Below are 22876 nucleotides of genomic sequence, written 5' to 3' on the forward strand. Positions count from 1 at the left end.
TCATTCTTGCCCCATAGCTGTGCCATATAGTGCTCTGCAGCGTTCATTTTTGCCCCATCGATGCTCCGTATAAAGCTGCTGCTGCTGCAATAATAAAAAAAAATGCCATACTCACCTTTCTTGCTTGCAGCTCCCGGCGTCTTGTCCCGATGTCTCTCTGCACTGACTGATCAGGTCAGAGGGCGCCGCGCACACTATATGCGTCATCGCGCCCTCTGACCTGAACAGTCAGAGCGGAGAGATGCCGGGAAGATGGAGCGGCACCGGGAAGACAGCGGCGCCCGGCGGGTGGAACGCGGACAGGTGAATATAAAATACTCACCTAGTCCCGGCGCTCCTGACGCTGCCCCTGCCTGTCACACTGTCTTTGGTGCCGCAGCTCTTCCTGTCAGCGGTCACTGGCACCGCTCAGAGGAATGAATATGTGGCTCCACCCCTATGGGAGTGGAGTCCATATTCATTTCTCTAATGAGCGGTCCCACGTGACCGCTGAACAGGGGAAGAGCTGCGGCACCCGGAGACAGTGTGACGGGCAGGGGGAGCGTCAGAAGCAGCGGGACTAGGTAAGTATGCCTCAGCGCCCTCTCCCCCTCACCTGCCGACCCTGCCGCCCACCGTGACTCGAGTATAAGCCGAGAGGGGCACTTTCAGCCCAAAAATTTAGGCTAAAAAATCTCGGCTTATACTCGAGTATATACGGTATACATATTTGGTATCGCCGCATTCAGAATTGCCCAATCTATCAATATAAAAAAGGATTAAACTGATTGCTAAATGGTGTAGCGATAAAAAAGTCAAAATGCCAGAATTACGTTTTTTTAGTCGCCACGATATTGCATTAATATGCAATAATGGGCGATCGAAAGAACGTATCTGCACCAAAATGGTATCATTAAAAATGTCATCTTGGCATGCAAAAAATAAGCCCTCACCCAACTCCAGATTACGAAAAATGGAGACACTACGGGTATCAGAAAATTGCGCAATTTATTTTTTTTAGCAAAGTTTGGATTTTTTTTTCACCATTTAGAATAAAAAGAACCTAGACATATTTGGTGTCTATGAACTTGTACTGACCGGGAGAATCATAATGGCAGGTCAGTTTTAGCATTTAGTGAACCTAGCAACAAAGCCAATCAAAAAACAGTGTGCACTTTTTTTTGCAGTTTCACTGCGCTTGCAATTTTTTTCCCTTTTTCTAGTACTCGACATAGTAAAACCAATGGTGTCGTTCGAAAGTAAAACTCTATGGCTCTGGGAAGGAGGGGAGCGAAAAACGAAAAGCAAAACCGAAAAAAGCTCCGGGGGTTAAGGTATTAATGTATATAAATGTAGAGTAATGCACCTAGGATGGAGTAATCCTATAGCTAAATATATATACAATAAATAGGGGTATACTTGGAACTACAGAACAGAACGATTTGGGTATTCTAGTTACCAGTAAGTTGAGCAGCAGTACTCAATGGCAAGCAACAGCCGCAATGCAAACAAGATTTTAGGATATGTAAAAAGAGAGCGAAAATCCTGCAATCCCAACATATTGTTACCCCTTTAAAAATCACTGGTGAGGTCACATCTAGAATACGGGATCCAGTTTTCGGCTCCACATTTTAAAAAGGATATTCAGAAGTTAGAGTCAGTTCAAAGGCGGCAACTAGATTATTGCAAGAGGTGGAAGGCCTTTCATATGATGGGAGTTGGAAAAGTTGGGCTTGTTCAGCTTAGAAGACGCCTCAAAGGGAATCTCATTTATATGTATAAATATATGTGTGGTCAGTACAAAACACTGGCAAATAATTTATTCCTTCCAAAGACCATATAAAGGACTAGGGGGCACTCACCATGGGTGGAAGAAAGGCGATTCCGGACGCTAAATAGGAAAGTTTTTTTTACAGTAAAGCAGTGAGAATGTGGAATACCCTGCCACAGGAAGTAGTAATCGCAGACACTATAACAGCTTTTAAAAAAAGTGAGGATACTTTCCTTCAGCACAAATGACATTGTGTCATAGATTATTTAGTGATAAAGACCTCACGCTTGGTGGAGAAAGGTTAAACTTGATGGACATTGGTCTTTTTTCACCCTATGTAACTACCAGAGAACATGTGTTGTAGGGGACGGTTAATTAACAGGTCATTGAAAAAATTGTCATTTCCATGCCAGGTTCGGCCAGCTTCGGGATGCGGCATGGTGTCACCCACTCATCTAAATCATGACAAGCCTTGTGTACTTTACGTCACAAATCTTATTCCAGTCTTTGACTGGAGTAAGAATTGTAGCTGGGTGCAAGGAGTTGCATGCCTCTTTGAAGACGTGCCTTCAAGAGTGAAAATATATCTCTATGCAAAGACCAACACTGATATCACCGCTATAAGTCGATCATAGAGTGGTAGATACCAATCTTGCAGAACATATAAAATATTGCAATACAGTTACAGAGACTCACAGGTAACGTTCAGTCTGATGAAATTGTTCACTTTTCTCGTCATTTCCATCTGGCCCAGACCGACCTGGCAACAACTTCTAGCCACGACTCGTCTGCAGAGTTTACAACAAAAATATGTTTGACTTCTCACATTTTCAGCATCATCTCCGTCTATTCCCAACTTGCACAAGCTCCTTATCCTACTTTCATCCCAATGCTGAGCCTTCTGCTGCCATATTCGTTGCTGTTACTGAACCTACTGTTTGGTACAGATACAGTGCTCCTTAGTGGCCCACATGATAATGCCTACCACTGCGCCCCTTACAAAGACAATGCCCTCTTGATCGTATATTTGATCCCTAGAAAATATGAATGTGCTCTGCAAGTGCCTTAGAAAACAATACCCACATTTTGTCCCCTAGAAAGTAATAATGCTCCAGTGTTCTCTTTTGACGATCACACCCATAACTATAGTTCTTCTTAAGTGGCAACTTAACATTTAACCCCTTAGTGACGGAGCCAATTTTTTAAATCTGACCAGTGTCACTTTATGTGGTAATAACTCTGGAATGCTTTGACAAATTCCAGTGATTTTGAGACTGTTTTTTCGTGACACATTGTACTTTATGATAATGGTAAATTTATGTTGATATGTTTTGCTTATTTATAAAAAAAATATCAGAAATTTGACAAAATGTAAAAAAATTAGCAATTTTCAAAATTTAAATGATTATCCCTTTAATTCAGATAGTGATACCATAGCAAAACATTAATAAATAATATTTCCCTCATGTTTGCTTTACATCAGCACCATTTGTAAAATGTTATTTTATTTTGTTAGCATTTTAGGAGGTTTAAAAGTATAGCAGTAATTTTTAATTTTTTCATGGAAATTTACAAAATTATTTTTTTTAGCGACCTATCCAGGTTTGAAGTGACTTTAGGGGTCCTATATATTGGAAAAACACCAATAAGTGATACCATTTTAAAAACAGCACCCCTCGACATATTAACATTTTCCATTATGTAGTTTATTAACCCTTCAGGTTATTTTCAGAAATTAATGCAAAGTGGCATGATAGGAATGAAAAAGTGTATTTTTTACCACCTAAATGTTGATAACTTCTGAACAGGCCGCTATAGCCAGCAGACTCTACGGCCACTATTTGCTCGTGAATTGCCATGGAAAACATCAGGACCACACAATCGCGATCTCAGGGCGCCAATGGGGAGAAAGAGGGAGAAGCCACACTCTTTTAAACATTTATGTTATATAGTCACTATTGATAGCAGCATCTAAGGGGTTAAACAGATATGGACGGTGCCAACACTAATGGCTGATGCAGCAAGTTGTCTTCTATAGTGTACAGCCGACAGCAGCTGGATTGTCACCTGTATGGGGAGGCTATTCTCTTATATCTCAGGTCAGTTAAAATACGTATAGACGGTCATTAAGGGATATCCTCTGAGTCCCCTTCACATACAGTAATAATGTTCACTAATTCTTCCGTACAGCAATATAGTCCCGTGTCCTCCACAGTACAGCATTAATTAGATCAATTAGTAAGATTCTACCCACAGCTCCGCTATATACATTGTGATGCCTCAGCTGCTTCCCTATAAATAGTATGATATGCGCACCACTCCCCTATATACAGTATGATGTCCCACACACAATATGATGTTCCCATTGATCCCCTATACACATTATGATGTACTCCACAGTCCCTTATACATAGTATGATGGGCCCCAGCTCCCTTTATACAGTAGGGTGGCCTCCACAGTTCCCTGTAAACAGCAATATGATGCCCTTATAGCTCCCCTATACACAGTATAATGCCTCTACAGCTCCCTGTAAACAGTATGATAGCCCTCAAAACGCCATGTGTACAGTATAATGCTATCCTACGCACAGTATAAGGCACCAATTCCCCCTGTAAACAGCATAATGCACCACACACTGTATGAGACAGTTTAATGACCCCTAGAGCCCCTCTATAATCAGTATAATGCCCACCTATACCCACTATGATGGCCTCACAGTAGTCCTAACAGTATAATGCCCCCCATGCCCCATGATGCACAGTAAAATGCCCCCACACTGGATGATGCCCCATGGCCCCCCTATACAAAGTGTAATGCCACCCACACGGTATATTTGCTGCCACAGTAGTCCCCACACCGTATGATGTTCCACTGTAGCCTTCACACTGTATGATGGCCTCACAGTCCCCTTACAAGTATTATTAAAATAACAAATAAACATCATATATGCATTTAGCCCTGGTTCCTTGCCTTGCGAGTCTGATGGCAGACAGCTGCAGGGTGCAGGTGGACCAACACAATGCAATCATCACAATGCAGTTTATAGCGACCTGCGGTCTCCAGAACAGAGAGCAGTAGTGCAGGGATACAATGCTTCCCTACTCTGCTATAGAGTTTAATTGTCACTGCCCCGTCCCCCGGTTGCTACACTGTTGATCTAGACATCTAGATACATTCTTTGTGGGTAGGAATGCCTCTTTGTTAAAAGGTTTTGGGTGACTCTTACCTTGAATAGCTATTCTTAGGATCAGTCATGAATACCTAATTAAGAGAAGTCCAGCTGTTTGTGCTGATATTCGGTTAGCTTTTTAAAGGGTCCACGGTATACAATTTGTAGTGGCTTTGCCAGGTATTACAGCCACTGCTGTTCAATCTCCTGAGTGGGACTTAGCTGCAATACCAAGCACTGCTACTAAAAAATGTATGGCCCTGTGCCAGGTAAGCAATAAAGACACAGACCTCTTCAATCAAACAAACGAGGTGTAGGGAGTCGGAACCCCATCGATTTGATATTGATAACCTGTCTAAGGTTTTTTTTTTACACATCAGTATTTTTGATCAATATTTCATCAGTGTTTGTATGGCAAAATCAGGAGTATCTCAGGTGTCAATCTTTCAGTTATAGTTTTTCTCTGTATGTTCCACTTGGCATACAAACACTGATGCAAAATACCGACCAAGACACGCTCTTAAGGACATAATAAAAAACTGGGAAAATAAAACATGTATGAAATAAGTATAAATCTTAAAAACTGCACACAAACAGAGCAGTAAATACCCGAGGTCATGCACATTCAGTAAATCTTGATTCACATTTTAAGAGAATTTTTATTATTTTCAACTATTTTTTTCCTCGTTCCAAATACATATTATATAATCTATGTGTCAATTCTCATGCATTAATGAAAAGAAACCACTTTTTCAATGCATGTTTTAATGTCGAAAACAATGTTTTATGACAAAAATGTAGAACAGTGAATGTCTCTTCTTGTCACAAAGTTTAAGGCCATTTATTATTATATTCCACTTAGGAAACCTCTTCAGGTCATATAAGTTTAGCTGATGCAGCCAGAATTCATTTTCCTCAGCTTTGCTGGTAGATTACTATCCAGCATTGTCCCCAAGGTTAGCATGCCCTGTGTCTTCTTCTGAAGCTGGAGGTTTCCAGTAGACTGTGTCATACACTCGGGTTTTACCTTGAAATATTTCAGTGGTGTATTCTCCTCGCTGTCTTCACATGTGGAAACTGTGATCCGTTGTATTTTTAATGGGAGGTCCCCGGTGCTACATGCTCTTTCCACACTATTACTACACATTCTTAGTAGTTTTCTCTGGGTGTTGTCACTGCCCCGACTGAGTTTTTGAAGCTTGGATGGAAGTAAACTGCTGCCTACTTCAAACACATTGAGGTAGTCCAAAGAGCAAACCCTATCCCGGTTATATTTATCATTGCAAAGAGATGTTAGAGGAGAACTTGGGGCTTGTTTGTCCTCTAATTCCTTTACACTGTAGTAAGGAGTTGGGACTTCAAAGGTTGCGTGAAACTGGGAGTAGTCCACCCTGAAGAAGCCCTCTTCTAGGGACATGACTGGAAGAAATCTATGTCCCCAAAGTACTTCATCCTCAGTATAGGATGTTCTTGCTTGGCAAGTCATTCCTGCAAGACAATCAAGATGTTATTAGATTTTTTTAAATTTAATAATATACATATGATATATTGTATGTATTAGAGGGAAACTGTCAGGAGCTTTAGAGTCGCCAAAGTAATCACATTTCTGTTAAACTATACGAGTCCCAAATAAGAATAAGGCCACATTCACACGTTGCTTTTTATTCTACGGGTTCTCCCGCAGCGGATTTGATAAATCTGCAGGGCAAACCCGCTGCGGTTATCCCTGCAGATTTATCGCGGTTTGTCCTGCGGGTTCCGCTGCGGGATTTACCCCTACTATTGATGCTGCATATGCAGCAATATGCAGCATCAATAGTAGTGTTAAAAATAATAAAATCATGATATACTCACCCTCTGACGTCCCGATCTCCTCGGCGCTGCAGGCGGCGGTCCGGTTCCAAAGATGCTGTGCGACCAGGACCTTCGGTGACGTCCCGGTCATGTGACTGCGACGTCACCGAAGGTCCTGGTCGCATAGCAAACCTGAGACCGGACGGCCGCGTGCAGCGCTGAGACTTCCGAGGGTGAGTATACATTATTTTTTATTTTAATTCTTTTTTTTACACAAATATGGTTCCCGGGGCCTGGAGGAGAGTCTCCTCTCCTCCACCCCGGGTATAACCCGCACATTATCCGCATTACTTCCCGCATGGTGGGCACAGCCCCATGCGGGAAGTAAGCGGATCAATGCATTTCTATGGGTGCAGAATCGCTGCGATTCTGCACAAAGAAGTGACATGGTCCTTCATTTTTTCCGCAGCAATTCTGTGCGGTTTTTTTCGGGTTTTTCCACATCATGTACACTGCGGTTTCTGTTTTCCATAGGGTAACATTGTACTGTACCCTGCATGGAAAACAGCTGCGGACCCGCAGCGGCAAAATCGCAGCGGTTCCGCAGTAAAGACCGCATAGTGTGAACATGGCCTAAAGGCATACAAGTCAATAGAGATATTATCCTACACAAATGTAATCCGAAATACCTATCTTTTTAATGTAATGATCTAATTACTTTTCTTCCTGATGTTTTGCTTGAGAATCTCCAGTGCATGTTGCGATAGTAAAACAAGACGTAATCAAGGGAGATAAGCTGCGGTCACTGACATCTATTCCAGGGGCAGAGCTACCCACTGCTCTATTGAGTATATGTTGGTTGTCAATTCCAAAGTGTGCTCAGTAGGATCTTGTCACTGTGCAATATTCTTTTTAATACACAGTGACAGTGCGATCCCTCGTCAGCTCTGGTGAGAAGTGACGAGCTGCCGAGAGAGCATATTATCAGTGCGCATTATAAGGAGATAACCCGGCAAGCAGAAGAAGCAGAAACAAGCCCTAACCCCAAAGTTGACATTAAGTTCAGTGGCGTTCCTCTCTACAAAGACTTGTTTTAGGAAATTGCTCCTAAAGGACAGGAAACAAGATTATTACAGAAAAAATGATCAAAACCAGAGTGAAGCATAGCAAAATGTTAAAAACTAAAGAGTCAAAAAAAGTTAGCCATTTGTTATTGGTGCATACTTGCAAACAGTCCTGTATTTTGTGGGAATGTTCTGCATTCTGGAACTCAAATATATACCTAACCCCTGACCAGGACAATTTTTTCAGTTCTGACCACTGTCAATTTATGAGGTCATAACTCTGGAATGCTTCAATGGATTCCACTGTTTCTGAGGGTTTTTTTTTGTGACGATTTCTACTTCATGATAGTGGTAAAATTTATTTGATATGACTTGCTTTTATTTGTGAAGAAATCGGAAATTTGGCGAAAAATGTGGAAAATGTAGCAATTTTTGTATTTTAATTTTTATGCCTTAAATCAGAATGGAAATAGTTAATACATAACATTTCCCACATGTCTACTTTACATCAGCACAATGTTTGAAATATAATTTTTACTTATTAGGAAGTTATAAGGGTTAAAATTTGATCAGCGATTTCTTATTTTTACAACAAAATTTACAAAACCATTTTTTGAGGGACCACATCACATTTGAAGTGACTTTGGGGGCCTGTATGATAGAAAATGCCAAAAAGTGACACCATTCTAAAAACTGTTCCCCTCAAGGTATTCAAAGCAACATTCTAGAAGTTTATTAACCCTTCAGGTGCTTCACAGGAATTTATGGAATGTGGAAGGAAAAATTAAACATATAACTTTTTCACAAAAAATTTCCTATAGACCCAAATTTTTATTTTCATGAGATTAACTGGAGATATTGCACCATACAATTTGTTGTGCAATTTCTCTTGAGCATGCCCCATATGTTGTGGAAAACCATTGTTTGGGCGCACAACAGAGCTCAGAAGGGAAGGAGTGCCATTTACTTTTGGAATGTAACATTTGCTGGAATAATTAGCGGACACATGTTGCGTTTGGAGAGCCCCTGATGTTTCTAAACAGTGAAAAAAAACACAAGTGACCCCACTTCGAAAACTACACCTCTCAGGGAACTTATTTAGATGTGTGGTGAACCCCCCAGTTGCTTCATAGAAGTTTATAACGTTCAGCCGCGAAAATAAAAAAAAATCTCATTTTTCCCACAAAAATGTTTTTTAGCCCAAAATATTGTAATTTCAGAAGGGTAACTGGATAAATTGCACCATACAACTTGTTTTGCAATGTCTCCTGATTAGCAACTTTCTCTGTCAGTGCAGAGCTGACAGATTGAACAGCATGGAGATGCTGTGCAAAATAAATATTTTTATGAAAAAAATAATAATTAAAAGTGCACAAATTTAGTATCGCCACAGTCACAACGACCTGACCTATAAGGGTATGTGCACACGTCCGGATTTTTAGCGTTTTTTTTGCGGAATTTCGCTATAAAAACACTATAAATCCAGTAAAAAAACGCTAACATTATGCATCCTATTTGTTAGAATGCATTCCGCATTTTTTGTGCATATGTTAGCGTTTTTTTTCCGCAAAAAAACCGCATTCCGCAAAAAGAACGGACATGCTCATTCTTTTTGCAGATTTTTTGTGGATTCCATATCAAAAAGGACATTCCGGAAAAAAAAAAATCCGCAAAAATTCCGCAAAAAATCTGCGAAAAAAACGTGCAAATTCCGCGGATTTCTGGCAGAATTCTCAGGATTTTGTCAGGAAAAAACCTGACGTGTGCACATACCCTAAGGTCATGTTCACACAGTGCGTTTTTTTCTGCGGAACCGCAGCGTTTTTGCAGCTGCGGTTCCGCAGCTGTTTTCCATGCAGGGTACAGTGTACTGTACCCTATGGAAAACAGGAACCACTGTGCACATGATGCGGGAATCGGGAAAAAAAGCCGCGCTGAATAGCCGCGGTAAAAAAGAAGTACCATGTCACTTCTTTTTTCGGAGCCGCAGCGGTTCTGCACCCATTGACCTCCATTGTGAGGTCAAACCCGCAGTAAAACCCGCAGATGAAAAAAATATCTGCGGGTTTTACTGCGGTTTGTGGTGCCGAACCGCTGCAGCAGGAAGTGCGGGGAAGCGGGCGGAAGTGCGTGGGCGGAGTGTGGCTGCCCCCCCGTGCTCCAATCCCGCCCCCCCGTGCTCCAATCCCACCGTCCCATGCTCCGATGCGCCCCCAGTGCTCCGATGCCCCCCCCCGTGCCCTAATCTCCCCCCCTTATACTTACCCGGCGTCCCGGTGTCCGTCCGGCCGTCTTCTCCTTGGGCGCCGCCATCTTGCAAAATGCCGGGCCGGCAGATTCGTTCCAAAGTGCATTTTGATCACTGAGATATAACCTATCTCAGTGATCAAAATAAAAAAAAATAGTAAATGACCCCCCCCCCCTTTGTCACCCCCATAGGTAGGGACAATAAAAAAAAATTAAGAATTTTTTTTTTTTCCCACTAAGGTTAGAATAGGGTTAGGGGTAGGGTTAGGGGTAGGGTTAGGGGTAGGGTTAGGGTTAGGGGTAGGGTTAGGGGTACGGTTAGGGGTACGGTTAGGGGTAGGGTTAGGGTATTTTCAGCCATTTTAACTGCATAGAAAACTGCATAAAAAAAGGATCAAAAAAAGGATCAAAAAAAGGATCAAAAAAGGACAAAAAAAGGACCAAAAAAAGGACCTGCGTTTTCTGCCAAGAGCTGCAGTTTTTTAAAAAACAGTCCTGAAAAAAAAAGGATGGAAATCAGGAACGTGTGAACATATCCTAAAACTGTCCCACTAGTTAACCCCTTTAGTAAACACCATAAAAGTAAATAAAAAACAAGGCAAAAAAACAATGCTTTATCATCATATCGCTGAACAAAAAGTGTAAAAAAGCGTGATTAAACAGATGGATATAAATAAACATGATATTGGTGAAAACGTCATCTTGTCAAGCAAAAAACAAGATGCCAAATAGCTCCATCAGCATTCTTATATAAAATATTTTTTATTATGTAATAAGAGATATAAATGAGGGATTGCTGTAATCGTACTGACCAAAGAAATAAAACTTCTTACCACCCACGGAACGGCATAAACCCCCTCCTCCCAAACAATTCCTGAATTGCTGGTTTTTGTTCATTCTGCTTCCCAAAAATCGGAATAGAAAGCAATCAAAAAATGTGATGTGTCCAAAAATGGTACCAATAAAAATGTTGACTCGAGTCACAAAAAACGAGTCCTCACATGATTCTGTGGGCCAAAATATGGAAAAATTATAGCTCTTAAAATATAGTGATGTAAAAACTATTTTTTGCAATAAAAAGTGTCTTTTAGTGTGTGACAGCAGCCAAACTCAAAAACTCAATATACAGTAATTTTTTTGTGAAAAAAAGTTAAATGTTCCTTTTTTTCCACATTCCAAAAATTCCTGTGAAGCACCTGAAGGGTTAATAAACTTCTTGAATGTGGTTTTGAGCATTTTCAGGGGTGCGGGTTTTAGAATGGTGTAACTTTTGGGTATTTTCTTTCATATAGACCCCTCAAAGTGACTTCAAATGTGGTGTGGTCCCTAAAAAAAATGGTTTTGTAAATTTTGGTGGAAAAATGAAAAATTGCTGGTCAACTTTTAACCCTTATTATAACTTCCTAACAAAAAAATTGGTTCCAAAATTGTGCTGATATAAAGTAGACATGTAGGAAATGTTTTTTATTAACTATTCTGCGTGACATATGTCTGTGATTTAAGGGCGTCAAGATTCAAAGTTGGAAAATGGCAAAAATTAACAAATTTTTCGCCATATTTCCATTTTTTTCGCAAATAAACGCAAGTCATAATGAAGAAATTTTACCACTATCATGAAGTACATGCTGTCATAAAAAAAATTCTCAGAATCACCGGGATCCGTTGAAGCGTTCCAGAGTTATTACCTGACAAACTGACAGTGGTCAGAATGATAAAAATTGGCCTGGTCAGTTTCGTGAAAACCATCTTCGGGGGTAAAGGGGTAAAAATGATACATTGGTTGATGAAAACCAACTTGTTTGGGGAGGTCTTCATGTGGTGCTGAGTGATTACCTATTCATAATGAAGACTGCTGACAAACTCAGTGACCTGCCCCCTAGTTTACGTAAAGAATATTAAATATCCATATTGAAAAAAAAAAACTCGCTCTGCCAGCATATTTATGTGTGTATAATTAATGTGTTTGACGTTATCCTGATTTGGGTGCCATTTTCAAATGGATTTTTTTTTGGGAATATCAGGATAACCTCAAACAGAGTGATCTACAGTGGGTATGGCAATTATTCAGACACCTCTAAATTTTTCACTTTGTTTCTTTGCAGCCATTTGATAAATTCAAAAAAGTTCATTTTTTTCTCATTAATATACATTCTGCATCCCATCTTGACTGAAAAAAACAGAAATGTAGTGATTTTTCCAAATTTATTATAAAAGAAAAACTGAAATATCACATGGTCAACTCATAAGTATTAACTTAGCTCATTATTTAGTAGAGGCACCCTTTTGAGCTAGTATAGCCATGAGTCTTCTTGGGAATGATGCAACAAGTTTTTCACACCTGGATTTGGGGATCCTCTGCCATTCTTCCTTGCAGATTCTCTCCAGTTCTGTCAGGTTGGATGTGAATGTTGCTGTACAGCCATTTCCAGGTCTCTCCAGAGATGCTCAATTGGGTTTAGGTCAAGGCTCTGGCTGGGCCAGTCAAGAATGGTCACAAAGTTGTTATGAAGCCACTCAGTGTTATTTTAGCTGTATGCTTGTTGAAAGGTGAACCTTCGGCCAAGTCTGAGGTCCAGAGCACTCTGGAAGAGGTTTTCATCCAGGATGTCTCTGTACTTGGCCGCATTCATGTTTCCTTCAAAGTCAAGCAGTCGTCCTGTCCCTGCAGTTAAAAAACACCCCCATAGCATGATGCTGTCACCACCATGTTTCACTGTTGGGATTGTATTGGGCAGGTGATGAGCAGTGCCTGGTTTTCTCCACACATACCACTTAGAATTATCACCAAAAAGGTCTATCTTTGTCTCATTAGACCAGAGAATCTTATTTCTCATAGTCTGAAAGTCCTTCATGTGTTTTTAGCAAACTCTATGCAGGCTTTCATATGTCTTGCACTGAGGAGAGGTTTCCGTCAGGCCACTCTACTAATAAAGGCCCGACTGGTGGAGTGCTGCAGTGATAGTTGACTTTGTGGAACTTTCTCCAATCTCCCTGCTGCATCTCTGAAGCTCAACCACAGTGATCTTGGGGTTCTTCTTTACCTCTCTCACCAAGGCTCTTCTCCCACAATTGCTCAGTTTGGCTGGACGGCCAGGTCTAGGAAGACTTCTGGTGGTCCCAAACTTCTTCTAAGGATTATGGAGGCCACTGTGCTTTTACAATCCTTGAGTACTGTAGAAATTCTGTTGTAACCTTGGCCAGATCTGTGCCTTGCTAAAATTCTGTCTCTGAGCTCCTTGGCCAGTTCCTTTGACCTCATGATTCTCATATGGTATGACATGCGCTGTGAGGTCTTATATAGACAGGTGTGTGCCTTTCCAAATCAAGTCCTATTAGTTTAATTAAACACAGCTGGACTCCAATGAAGTAGTAGAAGCATCTCAAGGAGAATCACAAAGAAATGGACAGCATGTGACTTAAATATGAGTGTCTGAGCAAAGGGTCTGAATACTTATGACCATGTGATATTTCAGTTTTTCTTTTTTACTGCATTTGCAATAATTTCTACATTTCTGTTTTTTTCAGTCAAGATGGGGTGCAGAGTGTACAATAATGTGAAGAAATGAACTTTTTTTTTAACTTACCAAGTGGCTGAATACTTTCAGTACCCACTGTATTTCCAGTGCTTTTTTCTGTTAATGTTGATGATTATGGCTTACAGCCAATGAAAACCCAAAAGTCATTATCTCACTAAATTAGAACACTTTATAACACCAGCTTGAAAAATTATTTTAAAATCCGAAATGTTGGTGTACTGAAATATATGTTCAGTAAATACACTCAATACTTGTTGGGGCTCCTTTTGCATCAATTAATGCATCAATGCAGCATTGCATGGAGACGATGAGACGATGAGCCTTTGGCACTGCTGAGGTGTTCTCGAAGCCCAGGTTGCTTTGATAGCAGCCTTCAGCTCGTTTGCATTGTTGGGTCCGGTGTCTCTCATCTTCATCTTGACAATACCCCATGGATTCTCTATGGGGTTAGGGTCAGACGAGTTTGCTGGCCAATCAAACACAGTGATACTGTTGTATTTAAACCAGGTATTGATACTTTTGGCAGCGTGGACAGGTGCCAAGTCCTGCTGGAGAATTAAATTTCCATCTCCAAAACACCTTGTTGGCAGAGGGAAGTATGAAGTGCTCTATAATTTCCTGGCTGCACTGACTTTGATCTTGATAAAACACAGTGGACCTACACCAGCAGATACAGTGGGGCAAAAAAGTATTTAGTCAGTCAGCAATAGTGCAAGTTCCACTACTTAAAAAGATGAGAGGCGTCTGTAATTTACATCATAGGTAGACCTCAACTATGGGAGACAAACTGAGAAAAAAAAATCCAGAAAATCACATTGTCTGTTTTTTTAACATTTTATTTGCATATTATGGTGGAAAATAAGTATTTGGTCAGAAACAAACAATCAAGATTTCTGGCTCTCACAGACCTGTAACTTCTTCTTTAAGAGTCTCCTCTTTCCTCCACTCATTACCTATAGTAATGGCACCTGTTTAAACTTGTTATCAGTATAAAAAGACACCTGTGCACACCCTCAAACAGTCTGACTCCAAACTCCACTATGGTGAAGACCAAAGAGCTGTCAAAGGACACCAGAAACAAAATTGTAGCCCTGCACCAGGCTGGGAAGACTGAATCTGCAATAGCCAACCAGCTTGGAGTGAAGAAATCAACAGTGGGAGCAATAATTAGAAAATGGAAGACATACAAGACAACTGATAATCTCCCTCGATCTGGGGCTCCACGCAAAATCCCACCCCGTGGGGTCAGAATGATCACAAGAACGGTGAGCAAAAATCCCAGAACCACGCGGGGGGACCTAGTGAATGAACTGCAGAGAGCTGGGACCAATGTAACAAGGCCTACCATAAGTAACACACTACACCACCATGGACTCAGATCCTGCAGTGCCAAACGTGTCCCACTGCTTAAGCCAGTACATGTCCAGGCCCTTCTTAAGTTTGCTAGAGAGCATTTGGATGATCCAGAGGAGTTTTGGGAGAATGTCCTATGGTCTGATGAAACCAAACTGGAACTGTTTGGTAGAAACACAACTTGTCGTGTTTGGAGGAAAAAGAATAGTGAGTTGCATCCATCAAACACCATACCTACTGTAAAGCATGGTGGTGGAAACATCATGCTTTGGGGCTGTTTCTCTGCAAAGGGGCCAGGACGACTGATCCGGGTACATGAAAGAATGAATGGGGCCATGTATCGTGAGATTTTGAGTGCAAACCTCCTTCCATCAGCAAGGGCATTGAAGATGAAACGTGGCTGGGTCTTTCAACATGACAATGATCCAAAGCACACCGCCAGGGCAACGAAGGAGTGGCTTCGGAAGAAGCATTTCAAGGTCCTGGAGTGGCCTAGCCAGTCTCCAGATCTCAACCCTATAGAAAACCTTTGGAGGGAGTTGAAAGTCCGTGTTGCCAAGCGAAAAGCCAAAAACATCACTGCTCTAGAGGAGATCTGCATGGAGGAATGGGCCAACATACCAACAACAGTGTGTGGCAACCTTGTGAAGACTTACAGAAAACGTTTGACCTCTGTCATTGCCAACAAAGGATATATTACAAAGTATTGAGATGAAATTTTGTTTCTGACCAAATACTTATTTTCCACCATAATATGCAAATAAAATGTTAAAAAAACAGACAATGTGATTTTCTGGATTTTTTTTTCTCAGTTTGTCTCCCATAGTTGAGGTCTACCTATGATGTAAATTACAGACGCCTCTCATCTTTTTAAGTGGTGGAACTTGCACTATTGCTGACTGACTAAATACTTTTTTGCCCCACTGTATGTGGGACCTTGATTTCCAAATGAAATGCAAAATTTACTTTCATTTGAAAATAACACATTGGACCACTGAGGAACAGTCCAGTTCCTATTCTCCTTGTCCAGGTAAAACGCTTCTGACATTGTCTATTGGCCATGATTGGCTTGACACAAAGAATGCGACACTTGTAGCCCATGTCCTTGATATGTCTGTGTGTGGTGGCTCTTGAAGCAATGACTCCAACAGCAGTCCACTCCTTGTGGATCTCCCCCAAATTTTTTAATGGCCTTATCTTAACAATTCTTTCAAGTCTGTGGTTATCCTGGTTGCTTGTGCACCTTTTTGTACCACACTTTTTCCTTCCACACAACTTTCCATTAAGATGCTTGGATACAGCACTCTGTGAACAGCCAGCTTCTTTAGCAATGACCTTTTATGGTTTACCCTCCTTGTGGAATGTGTTAATGATTTCCCTCTGGACATCTGTCAAGTCAGTAGTCTTCCCCATGATTTTGGAGCCTGCTGAAACCGACTACAGGACCTTTTTTAAACACTTAGGAAGCCTTTGCAGGTGTTTTTTGTTAATTATTCTAATATACCGAGATAATGACTTTTGGGTTTTCATTGGCTGTAAGCCATAATCATCAACAGAAATAAACACTTGAAATAGACTCTGTTTGTAATGACTCTATATAATGAGTTTCGCTTTTTGTATTGAAGAACTGAAATAAATTAACATTTGATGATATTCTAATTTTGCGAGAAACACCTGTGTATATATAATATTCATTATAGAAACTAGGGGGTAGGTCACTGAGGGATCAGTGGATACCGCGTTGATGTTCTCCTTCGGTCCACGTCATTTCGGAGCTGTATGATACCAGTATCGTTATATGGAATTACCCCTGGATACTTTATAACATAGTTATCCTTTGGACACCATCATTTTTCTATGTGTGTGACATTACTCTCGTAGCCACACATCTCTCCAGATATCTCAAGTCCTTCTCCCAAGTTATCCTTTCCTTATATTTCCTGTGGAAGAGAACTGATATCATCTTGTTTGGCTATATGCAGCCATCTTTCAGGTCCTACTGGATTTAAACATAGGACCCCTCAGTCATACACATATAAGTGCCGTTTACACTTCAACATAACAGCAGTCGGTTTACTGAAGAAGGTCTTAATGTTTGACCGAAACGTTTATTTTGCTGGACTGCTACTCTAAGTAATAAATTTTGATTTTCTTGACTACCACTATCCACCAAGTTGAGTGCCAAGTTATTTATTTACTATATTTACTGGTGTGGGAAACCTCTCTTGAGCACCGACACAGCTGTGCCACGTTATACTTCACTACTGAGGGATCAGTGACCTGTCAGAAGTCATACACATGAATAGCTAATCAGAGCATCACATGAAGATCTCTCACAGGCCGTCCTGGAGCATGAGCATATCATTAAATCAAAACTGAAAGTAAATTAAACAACAACCACAAGATGGATTTCATCAAACAAAGTATCATTTTAATCAGTATAACGGCACCGACCTGACAATGTGTGTAGGTTACTGTGCACCATCCTGCTGACAGGTTCCCTTTAACCCCTTCCGACATCGGGCGTAATAGTACGCCGATGTTGGACTACCTCCCTTTGATGTGGGTTCCGCCGCTGAGCCCACATCTTTTCTGGCACTTGACAGTTGTTTTGAACAGCTGACATGTGCCTCTAATAGATGAGGGTGGAATTGAGATCCACCTGCGGCTGTTAACTAGTTAAATGCCGCTGGCAATCTTTGATAGCTGCATTTAACTTGTGCTTCTGGCAAGCGCTCCGGAAATCCTGCCCATCGGTGACCCCGTCACGTGATTGCGGGTCAACGATCGGTAAGAATCACAACCAGGTCTCCAGCAGACCTCTATGGCTGTCACTGGCGGATCGCTATGAGTGCCACTGGGTTGTGGCCAAAAAGAACCTATACATGTTTGGTGTCTATGAACTCGTAATGACCTGGAGAATCATAATGGTAGGTCAGTTTTAGCAATTAGTGAACATGGTAAAAAACCACCGAAAAAAAACTGTGGGATTGCTCTTTTTTTACAATTTCATCGAACTTGGAATTTTTTCCTGTTTTACAGTACACTATATGTTAAAACTAATGATGTTCAAAATTACAACTCTTCCCGCAAAAAATAAGCTCTCATATGGACATTTTGACCAAAAAATTAAAAAAGTTATGGCTCTGGGAAGAAGGGGAGCAAAAAATGAAAATGCAAAACCAAAAATACCTCTGTACCTCTGGTCGTTAACCCCCTCATGACCCAGCCTATTTTGACCTTAAAGACCTTGCCGTTTTTTGCAATTCTGACCAGTGTCCCTTTATGAGGTAATAACTCAGGAACGCTTCAATGGATCCTAGCGGTTCTGAGATTGTTTTTTCGTGACATATTGGGCTTCATGTTAGTGGTAAATTTAGGTCAATAAATTCTGTGTTTATTTGTGATAAAAACAGAAATTTGGCAAAAATTTTGAAAATTTCGCAATTTTCACATTTTGAATTTTTATTCTGTTAAACCAGAGAGGTATGTGACACAAAATAGTTAATAAATAACATTTCCCACACGTCTACTTTACATCAGCACAATTTTGGAAACAAAATTTTTTTTTGCTAGGAAGTTATAAGGGTTAAAATTTGACCAGCGATTTCTCATTTTTACAACGAAATTTACAAAACCATTTTTTTTAGGGACCACCTCACATTTGAAGTCAGTTTGAGGGGTCTATATGGCTGAAAATACCCAAAAGTGACACCATTCTAAAAACTGCACCCCTCAAGGTACTCAAAACCACATTCAAGAAGTTTATTAACCCTTCAGGTGCTTCACAGCAGCAGAAGCAACATGGAAGGAAAAAATGAACATTTAACTTTTTAGTCACAAAAATGATATTTCAGCAACAATTTTTGTATTTTCCCAATGGTAAAAGGAGAAACTGAACCACGAAAGTTGTTGTCCAATTTGTCCTGAGTACGCTGATACCTCATATGTGGGGGTAAACCACTGTTTGGGCGCACGGCAGGGCTTGGAAGGGAAGGAGCGCCATTTGACTTTTTGAATGAAAAATTGGCTGCACTCTTTAGCGGACACCATGTCAAGTTTGGAGAGCCCCCGTGTGCCTAAAAATTGGAGCTCCCCCACAAGTGACCCCATTTTGGAAACTAGACGCCCATCTAGATGCATAGTGAGCCCTTTAAACCCCCAGCTGCTTCACAAATTGATCCGTAAAAATGAAAAAGTACTATTTTTTCACAAAAAAAATTCTTTTAGCCTCAATTTTTTCATTTTCACATGGACAACAGGATAAAATGGATCCTAAAATTTGTTTGGCAATTTCTCCTGAGCACACCGATACCTCACATGTGGGGGTAAACCACTGTTTGGGCACATGGTAAGGCTCGGAAGGGAAGGAGCGCCATTTGACTTTTTGAATGAAAAATTATCTCCATCGTTAGCGGACACCATGTCGCGTTTGGAGAGACCCTGTGTGCTTAAACATTGGAGCTCCCCAACAAGTGACCCCATTTTGGAAACTGGACCCCCCAAGGAACTTATCTAGATGCCTAGTGAGCACTTTAAACCCTCAGGTGCTTCACAAATTGATCCGTAAAAATGAAAAAGTACTTTTTTTTCACAAAAAAATTCTTTTCGCCTCAATTTTTTCATTTTCACATGGGCAATAGGATAAAATGGATCCTAAAATTTGTTGAGCAATTTCTCCCGAGTACGCCGATACCTCATATGTGGGGGTAAACCACTGTTTGGGCACACGGCAGGGCTCAGAAGGGAAGGCGCGCCTTTTGACTTTTTGAATGGAAAATTAGCTCCATTTGTTAGCGGACACCATGTCGCATTTGGAAAGCCCCTGTGTGCCTATGCAATGGAGCTCCCCCACAAGGAACTTATCTAGATGCATATTGAGCACTTTAAACCCCCAGGTGCTTCACAGAAGTTTATAATGCAGGGCCATGAAAATAAAAAATAATTTTTCTTTTCTCAAAAATGATTTTTTAGCCTGGAATTTCCTATTTTGCCAATGGTAATAGGAGAAATTGGACCACAAATGTTGTTGTCCAGTTTGTCCTGAGTACGCAGATACCCCATATGTGGGGGTAAACCACTGTTTGGGCGCACGGCAGGGCTCAGAAGGGAAGGCACGCCATTTGGCTTTTTAAATGGAAAATTAGCTCCAATCATTAGCGGACACCATGTCGCGTTTGGAGAGCCCCTGTGTGCCTAAACATTAGAGATCCCCCAGAAATGACCCCATTTTGGAAACTAGACCCCCAAAGGAACTAATCTAGATGTGTGGTGAGCACTTTGAACCCTCAAGTGCTTCACAGAAGTTTATAACGCAGAGCCATGAAAATAAAAAAAAAAAATTCTTTTCTCAAAAATGATTTTTTAGCCCGCAATTTTTTATTTTCCCAAGGGTAACAGGAGAAATTTGACCCCAAAAGTTGTTGTCCAGTTTCTCCTGAGTACGCTGATACCCAATATGTGGGGGTAAACCACTGTTTAGGCACATGCTGGGGCTCGGAAGTGAAGTAGTGACGTTTTGAAATGCAGACTTTGATGGAATGCTCTGCGGGCGTCACGTTGCGTTTGCAGAGCCCCTGATGTGGCTAAACAGTAGAAACCCACCACAATTGACCCCATTTTGGAAACTAGACCCCGAAAGGAACTTATCTAGATGTGAGGTGAGCACTTTGAACCCCCAAATGCTTCACAGAAGTTCATAACACAGAGCAGTGAACATAATAAATACGTTTTCTTTCCTCAAAAATAATTTTTTAGCCCAGAATTTTTTATTTTCCCAAGGGTTACAGGAGAAATTGGACCACAAATGTTGTTGTCCAGTTTCTCCTGAGTACGCTGATACCCCATGTGTGGGGGTAAACCACTGTTTGGGCACACGTGGGGGCTCAGAAGGGAAGTAGTGACTTTTGAAATGCAGACTTTGATGGAATGGTCTGCGGGCGTCACGTTGCGTTTGCAGAGCCCCTGGTGTGCCTAAACAGTAGAAACCCCACACAAGTGACCCCATTTTGGAAACTAGACTCCCAAAGGAACTTTTCTAGATATGTGGTGAGCACTTTCAACCCCCAAGTGCTTTACAGAAGTTTATAACACAGAGCCGTGAAAATAATAAATACGTTTTCTTTCCTCAAAAATAATTTTTTAGCCCAGAATTTTTTATTTTCCCAAGGGTTACAGGAGAAATTGGACCCCAAAAGTTGTTGTCCAGTTTCTCCTGAGTACGATGATACCCCATGTGTGGGGGTAAACCACTATTTGGGCACACGTCGGGGCTCAGAAGGGAAGTAGTGACTTTTGAAATGCAGACTTTGATGGAATGGTCTGCGGACGTCATGTTGCGTTTGCAGAGCCCCTGTGTGCCTAAACAGTAGAAACCCCCCACAAGTGACCCCATTTTGGAAACTAGACCCCCCCAAGGAACTTATCTAGATATGTGGTGAGCACTTTGAACCCCCAAGTGCTTCACAGACGTTTACAACGCAGAGCCGTGAAAATAAAAAATCATTTTTCTTTCCTCAAAAATGATGTTTTAGCAAGCAATTTTTTATTTTCTCAAGGGTAACAGGAGAAATTGGACCCCAGTAATTGTTGCGCAGTTTGTCCTGAGTATGCTGGTACCCCATATGTGGGGGTAAACCACTGTTTGGGCACACGTCGGGGCTCGGAAGTGAGGGAGCACCATTTGACTTTTTGAATACAAGATTGGCTGGAATCAATGGAGGCGCCATGTTGCGTTTGGAGACCCCATGATGTGCCTAAACAGTGGAAACCCCTCAATTCTAACTCCAACACTAACCCCAACACACCCCTAACTCTAATCCCAACTGTAGCCATAACCCTAATCACAACCCTAACCCCAACACACCCGTAACCCCAACACACCCCTAACCCTAACCACAACCCTAATTCCAACCCAACCCTAAGGCTATGTGCCCACGTTGCGGATTCGTATGAGATTTTTCAGCACCATTTTTGAAAAATCCACGGGTAAAAGGCACTGCGTTTTGCCTGCGGATTTACCGCGGATTTCCAGTGTTTTTTGTCCGGATTTCACCTGCGGATTCCTATTGAGGAACAGGTGTAAAACGCTGCGGAATCCGCACAAAGAATTGACATGCTGCGGAAAATACAACGCAGCGTTCCCGCGCGGTATTTTCCGCACCATGGGCACAGCGGATTTGGCTTTCCATATGTTTACATGGTACTGTAAACCTGATGGAACACTGCTGCGAATCCGCAGCGGCCAATCCGCTGCGGATCCGCAGCGGCCAATCCGCACCGTGTGCACATAGCCTAATTCTAAAGGTATGTGCACATGCTGCGGAAAACGCTGCGGATCCGCAGCAGTTTCCCATGAGTTTACAGTTCAATGCAAACCTATGGGAAACAAAAATCGCTGTACACATGCTGCAGAAAAACTGCACGGAAACGCAGCAGTTTACATTCCGCAGCATGTCACTTCTTTCTGCGGATTCCGCAGCGGTTTTACAACTGCTCAAATAGAAAATCGCAGTTGTAAAACCGCAGTGAAATGCGCAGAAAAAACGCGGTAAATCCGCCATAAATCCGCAGCGGTTTAGCACTGCGGATTTATCAATCCGCAGCGGAAAAATCCGCAGAGGACCAGAATACGTGTGCACATACCGAAACCCTAACCCTAGCCCTAACCCTACCCCTAACCCTAACCTTAACCCTACCCCTAACCCTACCCCTAACCCTAACCCTAGTTCTTACCCCAACCTTAGTGGAAAAAAAAAATTATTTTTTTTATTGTCCCTACCTATGGGGGTGACAAAGGGGGGGGGGTCATTTACTTTTTTTTATTTTGATCACTGAGATATAACCTACCTCAGTGATCAAAATTCACTCTGGAACGAATCAGATTCGGCGGAGGGGGGGAGATCAGGGCACGGGGGGGGGGGCGTCGGAGCACGGGGGAGTGGATCGGAACACGGGGGGGTG

At 41.6% G+C, this 22876-nt stretch overlaps 1 protein-coding gene across 1 annotated transcript in view; it reads right to left on the reverse strand.

Annotated features, from left to right (window-relative positions):
• Window positions 1–5561: 5561 nt before the first annotated feature.
• LOC138664849 (G protein-activated inward rectifier potassium channel 1-like) overlaps window positions 5562–22876 on the reverse strand; it is a 175500-nt gene continuing 158185 nt past the window's right edge. Inside the window, exon 3 of the mRNA XM_069751854.1 lies at window positions 5562–6408. Within this exon, the coding sequence (XP_069607955.1) occupies window positions 5807–6408 (602 nt within the window). The 3' untranslated portion in view covers window positions 5562–5806. The remainder of the gene's footprint in view (window positions 6409–22876) is intronic.

This window comes from Ranitomeya imitator, chromosome 2 (genome assembly GCF_032444005.1).
Source record: "Ranitomeya imitator isolate aRanImi1 chromosome 2, aRanImi1.pri, whole genome shotgun sequence".
In the NCBI taxonomy this organism is placed as follows: domain Eukaryota; kingdom Metazoa; phylum Chordata; class Amphibia; order Anura; family Dendrobatidae; genus Ranitomeya; species Ranitomeya imitator.